This window comes from Vigna unguiculata, chromosome 7 (genome assembly GCF_004118075.2).
Source record: "Vigna unguiculata cultivar IT97K-499-35 chromosome 7, ASM411807v1, whole genome shotgun sequence".
NCBI classification, from domain to species: Eukaryota; Viridiplantae; Streptophyta; class Magnoliopsida; order Fabales; family Fabaceae; genus Vigna; species Vigna unguiculata.
In genome coordinates, this window is record NC_040285.1 from 28,109,845 (window position 1) to 28,129,330 (window position 19,486).

At 30.7% G+C, this 19,486-nt stretch overlaps 2 protein-coding genes across 2 annotated transcripts; one reads left to right on the forward strand and one right to left on the reverse strand.

Annotated features, from left to right (window-relative positions):
• Nucleotides 1–4,320: 4,320 nt before the first annotated feature.
• LOC114189860 (eukaryotic translation initiation factor 6-2-like) lies at nt 4,321–7,859 on the reverse strand. The gene is made up of 8 exons (XM_028078578.1): nt 7,725–7,859; nt 7,184–7,242; nt 6,969–7,065; nt 6,749–6,834; nt 6,306–6,350; nt 5,327–5,457; nt 4,860–4,970; nt 4,321–4,781 (listed from the first exon to the last, which is right to left on the reverse strand). The coding sequence occupies exons 2-8, from the start codon at nt 7,191–7,193 to the stop codon at nt 4,524–4,526; spliced, it is 738 nt and encodes a 245-aa protein (XP_027934379.1). The 5' UTR covers nt 7,194–7,242; nt 7,725–7,859; the 3' UTR covers nt 4,321–4,523.
• A 10,372-nt stretch (nt 7,860–18,231) lies between these two features.
• On the forward strand, nt 18,232–19,282 carry LOC114190303. The gene is made up of 2 exons (XM_028079135.1): nt 18,232–18,419; nt 18,679–19,282. The coding sequence occupies exon 2, from the start codon at nt 18,684–18,686 to the stop codon at nt 19,074–19,076; it is 393 nt and encodes a 130-aa protein (XP_027934936.1). The 5' UTR covers nt 18,232–18,419; nt 18,679–18,683; the 3' UTR covers nt 19,077–19,282.
• The last annotated feature ends 204 nt before the right edge of the window (nt 19,283–19,486 follow it).

The following is a 19,486-nucleotide window of genomic DNA, read 5'->3' on the forward strand; positions in this document are numbered from 1 at the left end:
TAATCAAATTTGTGGTACATAAAATATTGTACGCAAAGTAACAAGCAGCTTTTCACTTATTTATTCACTATACCCCACTTATTTGTCTATCTTTTTTGGCCTATTTTTTTCTTTAAGCCAGTCACGTAGTGCAAACAATAAGGGTTGAGTTTCTTGACTTGTATTCAAATTTGTGCTACATAAGAATGACATCTCTTTTGAATATATAAAAAAAGATTGATTAGTAAAATTTAAAAAAATTAACTTAAAGTAACAAGCAACTTTCAACATATTTGTTCAATCTGCCTTACTTATTTGTCTATCTTATTTGGCCTATTTTTTTCTTCAAGCCAGCCACTTATGGCAAATAGTAAGGGTTGATTTTTTTTACTTGTATTCAAATTTGTGGTACATAAGAAGTAAATCCCTTTGGATGATAAAAAAAAAAAGTTATTACTATTTGCCTATTTTTTTGTTGAAGCCAGCCACCTTGTTTTATTTTATATACATAAGAAGTACATCCCTTTGAATGATAAAAAACGATTAATTAGTCAAATTAAAAATATTGTACACAAAGTAACAAGCAGCTTTTCACATATTTGTTCACTATGCCCCACTTAATTTTCTATCTGTTTAAGCCTATTTTTTTTTTCTTCAAGCCTGCCACCTAGTGCAAACAATAAGGGTTGGGTTGATTTTTGTGACTTCTATTCAAATCGGTGGTACATAAGAAGTACGTTCCTTTGGATGATATAAAAAGATTGATTAGTGAAATATAAAATATTGTACGAAAAGTAACAAGAAACTTTCCACATATTTGTTCAATGTGTCCCACTTATTTGCTTATCTTATTTGACCTATTTTTTTCTTCAAGTCAGTCACTTAGTGCAAACAATAAAGATTGATTTTTGTGACTTGTAATTAAATTTGTGGTACATAAGATGTACATCCCTTTATATGTATAAAGAATTGATTAGTAAATTTTAAAAAATTGTTCGAAAAGTAAAATGCAACTCCCCATATATTTGTGCATTGTGCCCCATTATTTTGTCTTTCTGGTTTGGCCTATTTTTTTTCCTTCAAGACAGCCACCTAGTGCAAGCAATAAGGTTGATTTTTGTGACTTGTAATCAAATTTGTGGTAAATAAGAAGTACATCCTTTGGATGATAAAAAACATTGATTAGTAAAATTTTAAAAATTGTACACATAATAACAAGCAACTTTCCACCTATTTGTTCAATGTGCCCTACTTATTTTCCTATCGGACTTGGCCTATGTTTTTCTTCAAAGCCAGCCACATAGTGCAAACAATAAGGGTTGAGTTTTGTGACTTGTAGTCAAATTTTTGGTACATAAGAAGTACCTTTTGGATTATAAAAACAAAGATTGATTAGTAAAATATAAGAAATTGTACGCAAAAGTTACAAGCAGTTTTCCACATATTTGTTCAATGTGCCCCACTTATTTGCCTATCTACTTTTGGTCTATGTTTTTCTTCAAGACAACCACATAGTGCAAACAATAAGGGGTGATTTTTTTGACTTGTAATCAAATTTGTGGTACAAAAGAAGTACATCCCTTTGGATGATAAAAAAAAATATTGATTAGTAAAATGTAAAAAATTGTATGCAAAGTAACAAGCAGTTTTTCACATATTCAATGTGTCCCACTTATTTGTCTATATGGTTTGACCTATTTTTCTTCCAAGTCAACCATGTAGTGCAAGGTTGACTTTTGTGACTTGTAAAGAAATTTGTGGTACATAAGGGGATATCCTTTCTATGTAGAAAAAAGATTGATTAGTAAATTTTAAAAAATTGTACAAAATGTAACAACCAACTCCCCACTTATTTGTTTATTGTGACCCACTTATTTTTTTTACTTGGTTTGGCCTATTTATTTCTTCAAGCTAACCACCTAGTGCAAGTAATAAGGGTTTATTTTTGTGACTTGTAATCAAATTTGTGAAACACAATAATAACATCCTTAGATAAATAAATAAAAAAATTGATTAATAAAATTTAAAAAATTGTACTAAAAATAATACGCATCTCACCACTTATTTGTTTATTATGCCCCAACTATTTGCCTATCTGTTTTGGCCTATTTTTTTCTCCAAGCCAGCCACTTACTGCAAACAATAAAGATTGATTTTTGTGACTTAATCAAATTTGTGGTACATAAGATGTACATTCCTTCATATGTAAAAAAAATTGATTAGTAAATTTTAAAAAATTGTACGAAAAGAAAAATGCAGCTCCTCATATATTTGTGCATTGTGCCCCATTTATTTGCCTATCTAGTTTGGCCTATTTTTGTTTTCTTCAAAGTCAGTCACCTAGTGCAAGCAAGGTTGATTTTTGTGACTTGTAATCAAATTTGTGGTACATAAGAAGTAAGAAGTATATCCCTTTGGATGATAAAAAAAATTGATTAGTAAACTTTTAAAAATTGTACACAAATAACAAGCAATTTTCTACATATTTGTTTAATGTGCTCCACTTATTTGCTTATCTAGTTTGACCTATTTTTTTTTTCAAGCCACCTACAATAAGAGTTTATTTGTGTGGCTTGTAATCAAATTTTTGATACATAAGAAGTACATTCCTTTAGATTATAAAAAAAATGATTACTAAAATATAAAAAATTGATCTGCAAAAGTAACAAGCAGTTTTTCACATATTTGTTCAATGTGTCCCACTTATTTGCCTATCTATTTTGGCCTATTTTTGTCTCCAAGTCATAGTCACTTAGTGCAAACAACAAGGGTTGATTTTTGTGACTTGTAATCAAATTTGTAATACATAAGAAGTACATCTTTTGAAAGATGAAAAAATATTAATTAATAAGTGAATGATGTTCTGAATGATGTTGTAGGTGCTAGTATTGCTAATTCGTCCATTCACAATTTACACGACAAATATAATTTTGTGCTATTAATGAATAGGTATGTTAAAATGGAAAGATGAACAAAAAAAACAATAACTAAGAATCCAAATTAACATAAAATTAGAAATATAATGAAAAAAGTATAAATGGCTGCACTATACTGCACAGAACAAAGAAATTGCATGCAAAAAGTTGTAATTTTGATTTTTTTTTTCATAACAACAAAATATACTTTTTTATTTGTAAATATATGGGTCAAAGACAGATAAAAGAAATTATTGAATTATTATTTAATTAAAATAACCGAACGTTTCGATACTTTTAAATTACTAAGTTAAAAAATAACACCAATAAACCGGTAATATTATGATTAACTTTTTTGATTAATATTAACATCTGTTACAATTAAAACAGATCTAAATGATGTTTTCACAACTATTAAATAGCCATTAATAATAAAAATAAAATCTTTGAAATAAATAAATGAATTGTTTTTTATTTTAATTGTTTATTATGTCTTACTTATTTGTCTTTCTAGTTTGATCTTTGTTTTTTCAAGTCAAATTTGTAATACATAAGAAATACATACATTTAAATGATAAAAAAAATTAATTAGTAAATTTAAAAAAATTGTATAAAAAATGATATCAAACTCATCAATAAAAATTGATTTTTGTGACTTATAACCAAATTTTTGTATATAAGAAGTACTCCCTTTGAATGATAAAAAAAAAATGATATAAAAGATTATACAAAAAGTAACAAACAGCATAGTTATTTAATGTGTCCCACTTATTTGATTAACTTTTTTATTAATATTATGAACACCAATAAACCGATAATATTATGATTAACTTTTTTGATTAATATTAACATCTGTTACAATTAAAACAGATTAACTTTTTTGATTAATATTAACATCTGTTACAATTAAAACAGATCTAAATGATGTTTTCACAACTATTAAATAGCCATTAATAATAAAATAAAATCTTTGAAATAAATAAATGAATTGTTTTTTATTTTAATTGTTTATTATGTCTTACTTATTTGTCTTTTTAATTTGATCTTTGTTTTTTCAAATCAAATTTGTAATACATAAGAAATACATACATTTAAATGATAAAAAAATATAAATCATAAAAAAAATTAATTAGTAAATTTAAAATAATTGTATAAAAAATATATCAAACTCATCGATAAAAATTGATTTTTGTGACTCATAACCAAATTTTTGTATATAAGAATGATAAAAAAAAAATGATATAAAAGATTATACAAAAAGTAACAAACAGCATAGTTATTTAATGTGTCCCACTTATTTATTTACAGTTTAACTTTTTTTTATTCTTCAAACCAGTCATATAATAAAAAAACGATTTGGGAAAATATTATCAAAACATGATATCTATCTCTTTACTGAATATAAATTATTTACGAAGCCAAGGGATTCCACGTAACGTAAAACCACCCATATATTGCCTTTGATTTATGGACGACAACCACAAAATTGAATCAAAAGAAGACAAACAATTAATGAAAACCACATTTCTGATTGAAATGTGTTCATATCTTAGAAACCAAACTGTTTACCAGGAAAAACCGAGATAAAACTGAAAGCTGTTGGCACAAGTGTCAACTAGTGACAAAAATTTAGACATAACTATCAACGAGTGATTTCCTCATCTCATCGACAATGGCACTAGGTTGAGCTTCTCTAAGCTTGAAAACACTCTCAATCACAGAGAGCTCCGTTGCTGTGGTGTCTGAACCACAAAATGCTGTCCAATCATTTACTGTCATGCCAGCAGCTATCACTTCACTACCACGATTGACAGTCCCAGCAACCAAAGGAACCTGAAGAAGGGTAGAAAGCTCATCCAAGTCTTCAATGGAAGTATGAGGGTGTACCTGCACAAAGTGTACGGTTACGATATAGTATACATGTTTTTAGACCAGGATATTCAACAGGACAACCTTTGTACTTACCAAACCACCCCTGTTGGAGAATGCACAGTAACTGCCCACAAGAATATTACCCGCAATAGTCTGCCTGAAAACTTCTACTCCAAGAACATCTGCAATCATCTCCTCAGTTTCCTGAACATAAATTTCATAGTGAACAATAGTAGAGCAGAGTGGTCAAATACCTAGTCTTACCACATGCCAGTAAACTTTTCACCTACTTTAGATCTTAAGGTACCAGTTATATTTCTTAGACAACTTTGCTTGACACTAATTGGTTTTAAGATGAAACTTGAAACTTACTTTTGCTTGTTATATACTTTGCTACATTAGCAAAAATCAAATTCAAACTGATAAATCAGAATGACAAGCAGTCTGGCCATGTCTTTATCAGTGCCCTATTTAACATGCAAATATGACTGTCCAAATCAAATTAGTAAAAAAGTTCAGTATATGAAACAAAAGGCTACTAATCTACAATAAGATAATACCTTGTCTAGATCAGTATGGGTGAGAGCAACATGGTCATTACATGCTATACAATTTCCCAGTGCGGATAATCTTTCTTCTATACGCTGAACAACAACTTGATCAGGTAGACTGTTTCTCAAATGTTGAAGCTCTACGGCAATAGTGACAGTAAACAGATCAAGTAACATGTACACAAGTCAGTACAACATCACAATTAAAGCTGAGTTCTATGTCACCAACACAGATGAAACAATGGATATGCCAGATCATTTTCACACATAAACTGATTAAACCCCAGCAGGTGAATGATAAAAGAAAAGGTTGGAAGGGATAAACCAAGGGTGTCCATAAAGATCCCAATTCCCAAATGCTTGCAGGCAGCCAAGCAAAAGTTTTCAGAATCAAAGCAGGGCACCCTGTTCAAATTTGGTGACTAAACTAGTATTTTTTTATGCCGAAGCCACAAAAAATGGATATCATCACACAAGCATTTTTTTAATGATCTGATCAGTATTCAAATTCTGAGAAACATTGTAAGAGTTCCTTTGCACGAATCATGAATGAATCCCATCTAATTTTGCACCACTTAAAATTTGTTTTCGTACTGTAGAGGAGAAGAGGCAAAGGACAAATAGGATGACATGTATAGCACTTTAAAGTTTAGTGCTACCAAAAACTCTTCTACAAAAATTGAAAGTTTGTTCAATTTAAAAAGTGAACTTTGAAAACCAAGTATCCACGAGGCCACGACATGCCAAAATCAAAGACTACAGCATTAAGTTTTGGTCATTCTTGTACTAAATTACCTTTTCCTTCTGCAACTGAAAAGGCATATACATCTTCTACACAAATATTTAACCTTTTGTGATGCCAGAAAGTTTTGGTAAGATTAGTTTGACAATGCAAATTAAAATACACGTTGGAGTCCTTTGTGACCAATAATATGTTTCATATAGTACTATAATGAATAAAAACAAAAGGCAGAATAAAAGGAAACACCTTGGTCTGTGGTGGTATGGGGCAAGAGAAGGCCATTCTTGTTTCCTGGAAACCAATAAGAAGGTAAGCTAATTAGGTGAAAGGTGTAAATGTAACAGATAAAGTGACAGTTCAGATCCATCACTAAAAAAAAAAATTACACAGATCCAACTTCTCAAGAAAAACTTATGGTAGGAGAAAAAAATAAGTTCAACGAATCAATTTTTTTCCTGAAGTTAAAAACAATTCATCCACCTCAACTTTTTTAAAAGCTTTCTCATCTAATTTCACAGAACTGAAGTGCACATATTATTTTTAACTTACCGAAGAAGTTTGATTCATTTTACCTCTTTTTTCTTTTCCTAAATTGTTTATAGAAAAGTGAACCCAAACTGATTTGTAATCCAAGGCAAGGAGTTATAATCACTAAGATTTAAGAAACTAAGAGGAAAAAAAAACTTTACCAACACAAAGACGACCAACGATTCGAGTGCCACCAATGGAGGTCTTGATCACAGGGATAACATCTGCTAATTCAGTCTCAAATGCACTATTAAACAGTACATAATACATTAGTTTACTCATAGAAAAATGTTTTGGCAATTTCCATCCAATTGAAACCAAGCACAAAGACTTTAAATCTAGAAGGAGCCATATTTTCAATAGTACAAAAACAATGATAACCTGTAGAAGTTTTCAGAACCTCCAATAGCAACCAAACAATAGGCATTGGTAAGTTTTGAGAAGACTCCAACTTCACAATTATTCTCAAACTGAAGTCCTGCAGGAAGCACGTAATAATAGAGTATATTATTTAAAGGAGAGAAAAAAAAAATCTTAGAAAATGCAGACAAATAAGTATTTCCGAACTGGGAAAATCTAAATATAGCAGCACTTACTAGTTGCCATGATAGAGATGCCAGAAATCAAACTTTGACCCAAGTAATCAACTTAATATCTGCAAAATTAGATATCTAATTACCAAAAAGAAAAGAAAGAAACCCTGGTTCACATGAGAACAAACTGTAACAATGATAACTAACAATAACAATAAGCACTGAAATGTCAAAGTTGATGATAAGAATCCTGATAGTGAAGGGTTTCAGTTTCAAATGTCAAGAAAGAAATTATTAGTACTGTGTCGTACTAAGCTGCAAAATGCCCCTTTGATTATGCAAGCAACATAAAACACGTGACTGATGCCTACAAGCTACAACTCAAGTAACAAACTCGTATTGTATGATAGGTAAATGAACCACATATAACCATAACCAACACTATCTAATTCTAATCCATGACTAAGCATCAAGCTTCCTACACATACATAAGGTTCAATCTCCTCAAACCTCAACCTCAACTTCATTCGCCAACACTAAATCAACAAAAGATAATAACTTTGCGCTACAAATTTCCGAAACATGAAAAGGATATATCGGTTACCTGCAAAGAAGATCAACGCGGAAGAGAAAAGGTCACCGCAACACTACAATAAAGTGTAGGGTGCCGCCGAACGGAATGGAACCGATTTCATGATACAGATATTCTTTAAATATATTTTTAGTTTATGAATTAACATATTTTAGTTTTTCTATAGTTTTTTTATTTCTTTAAGATTTTAAAATATTATTTTTGTTCTCTACCATGTTGATTTTAGTTTCTTGTTTTTCTTTTTTTCAAAATATGAAATTACTATTTCTTACATTTCAAAATAAATAATATTTATATTATGGTTTTTTTTTAACCATACATTGACATGTTCTATGCAACCACAATATCATATAATATAATAATATAACTGAAAACAATTTTCTTAAGAGATGGAAACTAGTAACTGAAATCAAAAATCATTAATTAAAAAACATTTACCTTTAAAACTGTTAAAAAATCAAATATAAATAAGTATTGTCAAAAAGGTTCCTTAAAAAACTGAAGGTCAAAAATAATCGGTTCCTCGTTATAACATATTTTATCTTACCTTCGAATGTGTAGTATGAAAAATAGATAAGACGCTAAAAAAATGAATATTGAATAATTAATTAAAGTTAACTGTGGTAAAATTATCATTTTTATTTGGATAGATTGATAAATTAAAATAGTTGTCTAAATTACTCATAGTAAATTTTGATTACATAAGAAAATTGAGTTATAAACTATCAAAATCATTAAATATTTTACAAAAAAAAAAGTATGAAAAAAAAACTATTTTAAAAATAAATAAGTGTAACTTAAATTTTACTAGTGATTAATTATTACTCACATAAAATTTTATTTTGAGATATCTTTTTTCTTCTTTAACTTGAGAATATATGAACGATTATTTTTAATTAAATTTATCATTATTATTTTGGTTATAATTTAATTTTTTCTGATGAGAAAAAAATATCATTAATAAAGAACATTATATATTGTTATCTTTGAAAATCATTTTCCTAATAGAGAAATAAAATAAAAATAAACAAAATAAAAGTAAGGATACACCTAGATGTAGATATAACGTCAAAATTCTAAAATCGAATAATATGTAAAAATTTATACAACACATACATTATCCTTCCATATTCTTTAATTCTAAGTATACTTACACTTTCTAAAACAAATTTAATCCAAATATTACAATACTCTATTAAAAGAATATAAAGAAAAAGTCAAATATAAATTTAAAATGTCTTTTAAAAATACTATAGACTTAGATTCCATAATGAAATATGAAAGGTGGTGAGGGTGGAGAGAAATGTGGATTTTATAAGCTAATCAGGGATTTACACTCTGGTTTTATGGACTGATTTATTATTGAAGAGAATTGAATTAGCGAAGATGGATTTGTGTTCGTTTTCAATTATTTGCGAGTGATGTGAAGTGTGGATTTGCGAGATTGTTTCTTTCTTCCATCTTGGTTGAAGAGTATTTAAAGATGATAAACCATATTTTACCATAATAACCCTATTTTATCATCATCTTATTTTCATGTGTATGCAGAAAAGATTCTGGTTGATGGTGGAGAATCAACAAGGGTGGGATGGCTTGGGCACCTTCATAGTGAGATTGTGGTTTTCTTCTTAAAAAAGCAGAAAAAATGGACATTAACTAAAACATTTCCCAAATAGGTATTTCACGGTAAAAAAGTTTTGAATTTTTTAATTCATATGTTAATTTCTAAATAAAACAGAAAAATAAATAAATTAAGATGAAAACAAAACTATTTTAAAAATACAAAATAAATAATAAAATGTGAATTTTACATTTTAATTTAACCACTATATTATTTAATATCTAAATATTTTATATTTATTCTTATACCAAATGCATTTTATTCTTTATTTGTTATAATAATATTTTTTATTCAAAACTATTCATTAACATCTTCTCTAAAATATATTATTTCAACTCTTCCAAAGATTATTTTATATTATATTTATTAATAAGGGTCATTTAGTAATCTTTAATTTCTATTTATTAAAACATTTTATCTTTAATTTCACAAAAGTTATTCTCAAATTCATTCTATAATCATCCTCAAATCCATAAAAAAGAACAATATAAATATTACCTTCTAATTAATCTAAATCAATCCTTTCTTTCCCTCAAAATCATCACTCCCCATAATAACACACCCTTAAAGTTTTGAAGAATTGGGTGTAGGATTAAAACAATTTTATCTTTTTATTAATTTTTTTATTTTACCAATGGATTAATCAATTTTCATATGGATTATTTTTTTCCCACATACCTTTCACCCGTAGGTAAATCTCTCAATGAGTAGGTAATTTCTTAATTTTTTTTTTCTTTATTAAAGTTACCATCATCCGTGGGTATTATGTAAGTAATATCAATTTATCTATAAAATGTATTTCGTGGGTAATTATTTATAGATGGGTATTATGTAAGTAATATCAATTTATCTATAAAATGTATTTCGTGGGTAATTATTTATAGAAAAGCTGTATTTCGTGGGTAATTTATTTGTAGAAAAATAAGATTTTTTTTTAAATAACATATTTTAATCATAAATTTCAAATAAAGTCTAAAGAATTCATTTAATTATTGTTGAATTGCATATTACTAATGTTTGTATTTTAAAACCAATATTGATAAAAAATAATCCATTCAAAATGAACGTGTTAATATTTTAATCACGTTTTTATAATTTAAATTAGAGTTTAACTAGTATGGGTATCCATGGATACGGTTACTATGATATCCCATACTCACCCCATTAACATGCATGTATAAAAGATACTCGTATCCGTTACTCACAGATATCTATTTATAATGTTCATTTCTTACCCGTTGCGGATTTTATCAATGTATATCCGCTGTTACGAATTTTTTTGACATCTCTAAATATTTATATGATAAGAAAATGGAACTTGTGTAAAATGTAACTATGAAACTAAATTTGAGATACAAAGATCATTTAAATAGATTTACCTTTCTTAACAATGTCTTATTGGTAACGTTATTTTCTATCTTTTATTGATGTTAAGTTTTGTGAATAAAATCAACTTCTCTATGACTTTTATTCAAAAACTTGTTAATAGCAAAACCAACACGACAAGTGTACCAATTGCATGTAGCAAGTAATAAATGTCATTTACTCCACATGGACTTTTGCAACACATGACAACTCTTACAATTCATAACTCAATTAGACAATAAAATTCACAAAAACACAATGAAACTCTTTTTGGTATTTTATCAAACAATTGTTGCGCAACAAGAAATTAACATAGTGTATTTACTATTTGTTAAGATTAGACTTCAACCACTTCATTCTCATACATTCTAAATTATCTCAATTTCATATTCATGTTACAATCAACTCACGAGAATACTCAAATCCTATTCCTAGAGCTTTTGAGCCTATGATCACTCATCAAGTTCCAATTCCTTGACTCCTCAACAAGTGAAATCATGCATTAGTTTCAAGAATCTAAAATTACTAATGAACCAAGTTTTATTCATATACAATCATCCATTAGGTATTTAATTTCAAGTCTAGATTCTAAAGATATTTCCCAACACCTCAAGAATCACAAATCAAGCATGGGAATAATCCACATCAAGCATGAAGCATGGAAATTAAACACTAACTTGAACTGGAAAAACATATATATTTAACAACATAGTTTTATAAGAATTCTGTGTTTTACTTCTAATCTCAACAAATAGAAATTGTTTTCCATAGTGGATAACCCAGGGTTCTACAAAATTGAAGAATGGGGAGGAAATTGGAATCATAAAGTAAAATCAATCTCTCTCCCAAAGATTCTTTACTATAGTTTCATGCTCCAATTGCTCCTCCCATTTGCATCTTTGCCTCCAATTTCGTAACCCATCATCCTCTCCGAGTAAAACCTTCATGAATGAAGAAGAAGACCTAAGAAGGAGAAGGGAGAGTTTCCCAACACCCCTATAAGCCTTCAAGAGCCTCTCCTAAGCACCCGAGGTGTTTCTATTCGTGCAAAATGAGAAATGAAATAAAACTCTCGTAGAAACATGATTAAATAACCATATTCGTTTATCAAGGTCAATATTCTCGCCTAACGATTACATTCTCGCCCAGCGAGTCCTAAAATTGATGTCCTCTGTCTTGTAACTTGCTGGACGAGTCATATTTTCGCCTAACGACTCGAATACTGTAATTTTGGGCTGTCATTTTCATCCAGTGAGTCAGCTTGATGTCTAATGGTGGTTTTTTGGCCTTCCGGGGGTGGTCCAGGGCAGTATATACCTATGGGTGAGTCCTTTCTCCATGTTTGCAGTGTTGGGCGCGATTCTAGTGCCGTCGGACGTAAGTATTTGTTTAAAAATCATTTTTTTCTTTGTCCAATCAAGTTCTAGCTTGTTTTCTTCCACTATAATTGTTTCCTATCGACATATTTCACACATTCAAAATAGAGATCAGAGGTAAACAAACATAAAACAATTAAAATGCAAAAACAAGATAAATTTGAAAATTAAACAAAAATAAAAGTTATAGAGAAATTTATTTTATTCACAAAATTTAACATTAATAAAAAGTAAAAAATAACGTTATCACTTATATCTTTATATACGATGAAAAAAAAAAAATTGGACATCTATCAATAACATGGTGTTTAAGCCATTTTTAGATCTCTGCATACTCTCACCCACTCCCATCATTGCTCTTTCAACTTCAATTGAGATCTTAATACCCTCACTTGATTAATGTCCATGCCAGAAGCATCCTTTAATGTTGTTGTTATATATTTGGAACACTTCCCATTTAATTTGTTATGGTGCATTATTAATTGCCATTAATGAGACAAATTAAGAATTTTCACATACATGCATCTTTCCAGTTAGTACCAATGCATAAATATTTTTGTACGTATTGCTGTACGACAGGTCCATTGAATCAATTACAATTATGGTGTATTATGGCATGCATTTGTTTTATTACAACTTTCTAAGTTCTAATACTTAATTATTGCAAATTTTTATTCCCTTCTCAATTATCATTCATTCATATAATCAACGTTCAAAATTTTCCATGCATAGGGATTAAAGTTATTGGATTCCATCAGGATAAAAAATAGAACACATTTATAAAATTTCAAAAGTAGCATTTGTGAAATGTTTAATATAAAACACATCCCCATAATCAAAGATTGTTAATTATTGTTAATTGTGAATTATCATTCTGTAAAAAGATTAAATCGCTATAGGTTTCTGGATTTGTTAAACTTATGATCATATGATATCACTCATAAGATACCTCACTTAATATAAAACTCATGAATAAGCAACAGAGAGAAAAAGTGCATGGAAACTAATAAGAAAATCTTGCAGCTGCAGAAGCTGAAACAAAAGGGTTAGAAGATTTGGCAATAGTTGTATATATGATGCAGATGGGTTTGCGAATCTTAATTCAGATCCACAAATGTTCAGAATCCATTTTTAAAATTCACATGCATGCATTAGTCCCTTGTATACCCTGTTGTACAAACTGTTGTACTTAGAACCTGATAGCTTCAATTATATGTGCATCATACTGATATATATATATATATATATATATATATATATATATATATATATATATATATATATATATATATATATATATATATGAACTTACTCTTACTTGCTACTACACAAATGCAGAAGGATTCCTTCAACATCTTTCCATAATTGTTTCAGTTTTCATGATTTTGGAAAAAAGAAAGCACCGACCTCTGTTTAGTGTATATTACTGGTTTTTATAAACTGTCAAGTGTGATTTTACTGAAATTAATTTCAGTCACTTTAACTGAAAATGTATGTTATAGTGACCTAAGTTAGTTTTCTTTTGACATTTATACATTCTTGTTTCGAAGAAAGAAGGTTTCATTTAAGGACCTAACAGAAAACCCTGAAGTTTTATTTCTTGCATTTTTCGGTTAAAAAATATACGAGAAAGACGGAGCTTTGTTATTTTGTTCAATTTTATCCGGAAATAGATTTTGAGTGTAACAATTTTTAGGACATTTTCTAACAACTTTTTTTTATCAAAGATTCTCTCAAGATAAATATCATACATAAAATATAAATCAATATAAAACGTGGCGAACAAAGGGACAATGTAAGCAAATGTTAGATTCGTGGTGCATGAAATGTGGAGGGTTCCACCGCTGACTATGTCTGAGTGAGTTGCCCAACTTTGTCCACACCAACTTTTTAGGGATTATTTAATTACAGAAACATTATCTAATTTTATTTGTGAGTTTTCTTATGTCTACGATAAAACATTTATGATTAACTGCTCCTGAGGAAATGATTGAAAATATAAAATAAAAAGAAAAGTGAATTTCTAAATTAAAAATTTAAAAACAAAAAACATTGTTAAAAATCAATTTATGCCTACATCTGCAACATGCAGTTTTATATCATTCTGACACCATATAAAAAGTTTCTCATTATACGATTTCCATTATGTATCTTGAGCAAAATCCTGCAAACTTGATCCTTCACCTATTATAGTATTCATCTGTTAGAGTTTGCTATGCGCCTACCATTCTCAAAGTATATTCCATATTCGTCTCAGTGATGTATTCTTTTCCTCTCAGCAACTCATTTCGAATATATTATAATGCAAAAAAACACTATCAGTTGAAAATATTTTACAAGAGGCTTTGACGTTAAACTACTTAATTATTATGTTGTATAAGCATATAGTAACCAGGGTATTCTGGGGTTCTAATAATTTGTGGCACCTTAGGTTTATCGTGATGCAAGAGTGTGTCCCAATAATTGGAAGCAAAGGCACATTGGTGAAGAGAAGCGGGTCCATGAGAGTGACGTGGTAGTGTTCTCATCCACCACGCACTCTCATTACAGCTATTTCACTTTCACCAAAACTAAAAAACAAAACAAAAGAAGCACCGTTGTCTTCCAATTATTTGGTTCACCGCAAATTAAAAGAGAATTGAAGTGGACCCCTCCACACCCCTTTCAACGGCATTGCTTCATATCAGTTGCAGCTAGAACCCACCTTATATATATATATCAGTATCAATCTCATATTCACACATGTCTTTTTCTTCTCTCTATAAATATATTGCACCACCTTATCAATTCCTCAACTTGTATGTGCATGCATCTCTTCAACGAAAACCTTTCTACCAACTATTGTTCTTTCTTGTGCACACCAATTATGAGAGCACCAACCATCCTAAGGGGCCTTCCCATTCGCCACCTTCAGCAAAAAGCTCCGGCTAAGGTCGCACCTTTGCCGCAGAAAACCCGCTTCGACCGGGAACTTGCGGCGGAGCTCGACACCCTCCGGTCACAAGGCGAAGTTGGGCTGCCCCAGTTGCTTGATGCTTCCATCACCACACAGAAAATAGCCTCGGATTCTCTCGTGAAAATTTGTTACAGAGACTGTGCTGATCGTGGTGCTGTTGACAAGTACCTAGAAGACAACGTTGAGATTCTCGATGCATGCAATTATTTCATGGACAAAATGGGAGACATCAACAAGTACGTGGAGTCATTGAGGGTGGTTTTGCGTTTGGCTGATAGGGGAGGTGCTGCAAAGCCTACAACAACTCGTGCTTTGGAGCTTTTGGAGTCATGTGAAAGCATGGAAAAGAGGTGCAGAGCAATGGAGAACCAGCGCGAGTCTTGTTTGAAGAAGATGTTGCGGCAAAAGCTGTGTCATGAAAGCGAACTGAGTGAGGTTATGTGTGGGTCTAAAGCCATGGCCTTGATGTCCTGCAGGGTTGTTGAGCTTGGTCTATCGTTTGATCCAAAACGTGGGTTGCCCCTGATGAAGATGTCTGAGGCTACGAGTTGTTGGTTGAGGATGTTGGAGGAGTTGGCAAAGGAAGCAGAAGGGGGTGATGAGAAGAAGGAGAAGAAGAAGAAGAAGATGCAGAGAAGGAGATGTTGGTCATCTTTGTTGATGCAGACAGAGGCAGCAGCTAGAGAATTGAAGGAGCAGATGAAGGGTAAAAGGGAAAAGGAGATGAAATATGCTGTTGAGAGACTGAAGATAAGTTGCAGGGAACTGGAACATGGGGTTGAAATTATTGAGGAAAGAGTGAAGAGTTTGTATAAAAGTTTGATTGATGTTAGAATGACTTTGTTGGGGATTCTTTCCCAGCCTACTACTACACTGTTTAGATCCAATTAGAATGCTACTACCAAAACTCACTTCTGTAATGATGCCACTTTGCTGCTGACAGTTACTCATGTATAGATTCTTTTATCTAATACTACCATGGAATTTATATTAATACCCATAATTTATACAATGAAAGTTTGTGTTTTCTCTTACATTCTGAGATGATCATCTTCTCTTTCTTAGTTTTTAGTTACTTAATAATTTGAGATGGTGTGTGATGATGCTGCTAATGATGCCAAATTTAGAACAGATATGTTTGAGTAATCTTATCAACTTTAGAACAACTTTGATATGGGTTATAGCATATCATATAAACAACTTAAGTTTGATTTTAACTGGTATAAATTAAATATCACCATTTTCTTATAACTTTATTATATGTCACTAGTTATTAACTACTTATATGTGAAACAAAGTGTTCAAATATACTACTCCAAATAAATAGCACTTAAAAGGTTGTCACGTAAAAAAAAGAAAAGAAAACTCTTAACATATATGTAACATAAATGCTATTTATTTATAGTAATTTAAAATGATTAAATGATAAATTAAACAAATTATTTTTATAAAGGTTAAGATTCACATATTTGATAAGGACTAAAAACAATACTTTTAAATTTTATAGAGATAAAAAATGAAGAAAATAATTAAAGCTAGTTAATTTTTAGAATAATTACAACTATATTTAAGCTTATAAGAATTACAAAAATAAATTACTAAAACAATAAAATTGTATGAAAATGTGGTTCAAAACTTTAAACCATTAATCTTACTAAAAATGTTCTTATATTATTACTATAATTTTGAGATTCAATGTGTGCGACAGCTGCAAGCTATTAAGATAAGTTACTTTAAGAAGAAATGAATAGGAACAGATTAAATAAGAAAATTCACAAACTTGATGCTTGAATGGTTTTAAATTTGATCAAAAGTGGGTTAAGTTAATCGGGTGTTCGTTGTTTAGTTCATTGCATCCAAATCCTCTGAGTGTTTGGAGTTTCCAAAAGTAAACCATCTGTACTTGATGAAAAAGAAGAGATAGGAAAGTAAGAGAAAAAGTTCATTAAAGGAGGGACAGAAACTCCCTTTTGTATATTGAAGTGACACAACCATTTATTCTTCTCTTTCACCAAAGGTTTCAGGTGATTGGTTAATTTTAATTTTGGTAAAACAGGGACAGAAACTTCTTCTAAGACTCTATTATTTTCTACAACAAGAGAAAAGGAGACGCCAAAACATGTTCCTAGAGTTGACAGATTCAATGAACTTCATCAGCTAAAGAACCGTACTATATAAACTGAAGCAGCTGAAAGGAAGTTAATTTATTCGTTCCCTTTGACAAAAGAAAGAAGGAATGAGACAAGAGAAGAAAGAAAGATGGTTCTTTTCAGAAAGTTTTCACTGTGTGAAGCATATATCCCCTGACCCTGAGGAACACATTGGTTCCATATGCAATGAAGAGTGGAGCATCATCTACTGTGACCACACTTCAACTCCAGCTTTAGCTGAGAGTGAAATAACTTTTAAGCATAAGCTGAACCAGGTTCAATCACTGCTTACAAACAACTAAGTGCAGAACAGATTCCTTCTGAGATAACACGAAAGGAAAAAGAAGATAACACGAAAGAAAAAATAGGAAAATACAGAAAATTGACCCATGAAGGTCTCCAACCCGCAACCTTCTAATTAGCACAACGCTCTAACCAACTGAGCTAATAGGCCAGTTGGTTAATAGGTGCTAGTGCTGCTAAACATTGGTTAATAATTAAACTAATTTTACTTATGCAGGCCTATGAGGTTTGACCTTATGGGATAACTAAATTTTTAATACTTTATATATTAGAATATTTCAGTATTTTCGAAAATTTTCAATAAATTGAATATTTATTAAATATATTAATTCGATCTAGAAAATGATTTATTACTCTTAAATTAACAAAGATGGCATTTAATTATTTAATTAATATATAGTTAAGTATTTTATTTTGTGATACTATCAAAATTAACTGTAAATTAGTGTTAACTCAAAAGTAACATAGTAGGTATTAAAAATCATTATATTTATTAAATGCTAAGTATAAAAACATTAAAGAATGTTGAAATATCAATTTTAAAAGTAATTAAGAAGTTATTTAACCCTCATACTAATGATTCGCATGATATTCGAACGAAAAAAAAACTTTTAAAAATAAAATGTTATAATAGTATATGAAATTTGAGAATTTTTTTTTAATGCAGCAAGTAAAAAGAATAACAAAAAACATTATTAAATAAGAGCAAAACAAAAACATAGTTTTTTGGTATAACCGTTTAAATATAAAATGACGGAATAAAAGCGCTGTCTTCTTCCTTCGGTGTCCTCTTCCTGTTAGGGTTTTCGAAGTTGCAGTGATTTCACGCATCGTACGAACTTTGATTAATGCGTTTTCAGTGACCAACTCTCTAAGAAGATCGCGATTCCCCCAAAGCTTATTTATTCTATCTGGTGGAATCCGCGCTGCGACACGGTACGATGTTTCGTTCCTTTTCCTTAATCGCATTGTAATCCTACCCGTACATTAAGAATGCTCTCTTTTCATTCTGGGCCTGTTGAACTTTGTGCACTCAGTGAGAATTAGCTTCAGGGTTCCTTGTTTTCTCTGGTTTTGAATTCTCGGTGTGATGGTTTCTCCCATTGTTGGTGAATTGTACTGTGCGATGGGAATTAGCTAGGATAACCATGGCCGAAACTTTGAATGGTGATGTGATTAATTTTACTTATTACAGTGGCAATGGCTTATGTGGATGAAGATGGTTCTTCTGGCTCTGGTGAAGACGTGCATATGTTGGATGGACACAAGCGTCATCAGGTTGTTGTGCCGTCTGGTTCCGGTGGTCGGAAGCGGAGCCGCAAGGCTAACGGTGATGCCATTGTGGATGCCATGCTGGAGATTGCTGCTGCTTCAAAGATGAGGGCCAATGCAATTTTGAAGAATGAGGACAGGTTCTCCATAAGCAAGTGCATTAAGGTGTTGGATGAGTTGCAAGGTGTTGATGAACAGCTCTACTTTCTTGCTTTGGATTTGTTTGAGAACAACTCCAGTGCCCGTGAGATTTTCATCTCTCTCAAGGGTGAGAGGAGGTTGCCATGGTTGCAGTGCAAGTTGAGTGCCCCCCATAGTTGAAATTGTTTGTGAAAATGATTGAATTATTTTGTACAGTCAAGCAGGTTGAAGAGGGGATGTATATAGTTTTGAAATTTTGAATGTTGTTTCCCCAATCCCATGATATTAAGTTTATTGTTGGGATTGCTGTGTTACGCATAATGGGAAATTTGAAATGCTTTCTGAAAGTATGAAACAGATACATCAGAATGGCATGCAATTTTTGCTACATTCGTTCTCTTTGTAGGTACACACCAGTCAGATGGAACTCATTCCTCTTGTACCAGCTTCTGCTGGCTACTGATACTGTAGCTGGTAGCTTGCACATTTGAGTTGCAGTTTATGCACTTTTTTTTATCTTGTTTGGCATGTTCTGCATCAGACATATACTAAGGTTGTCCTTGATGATGACCAAGTTCGGAACTTTCCCT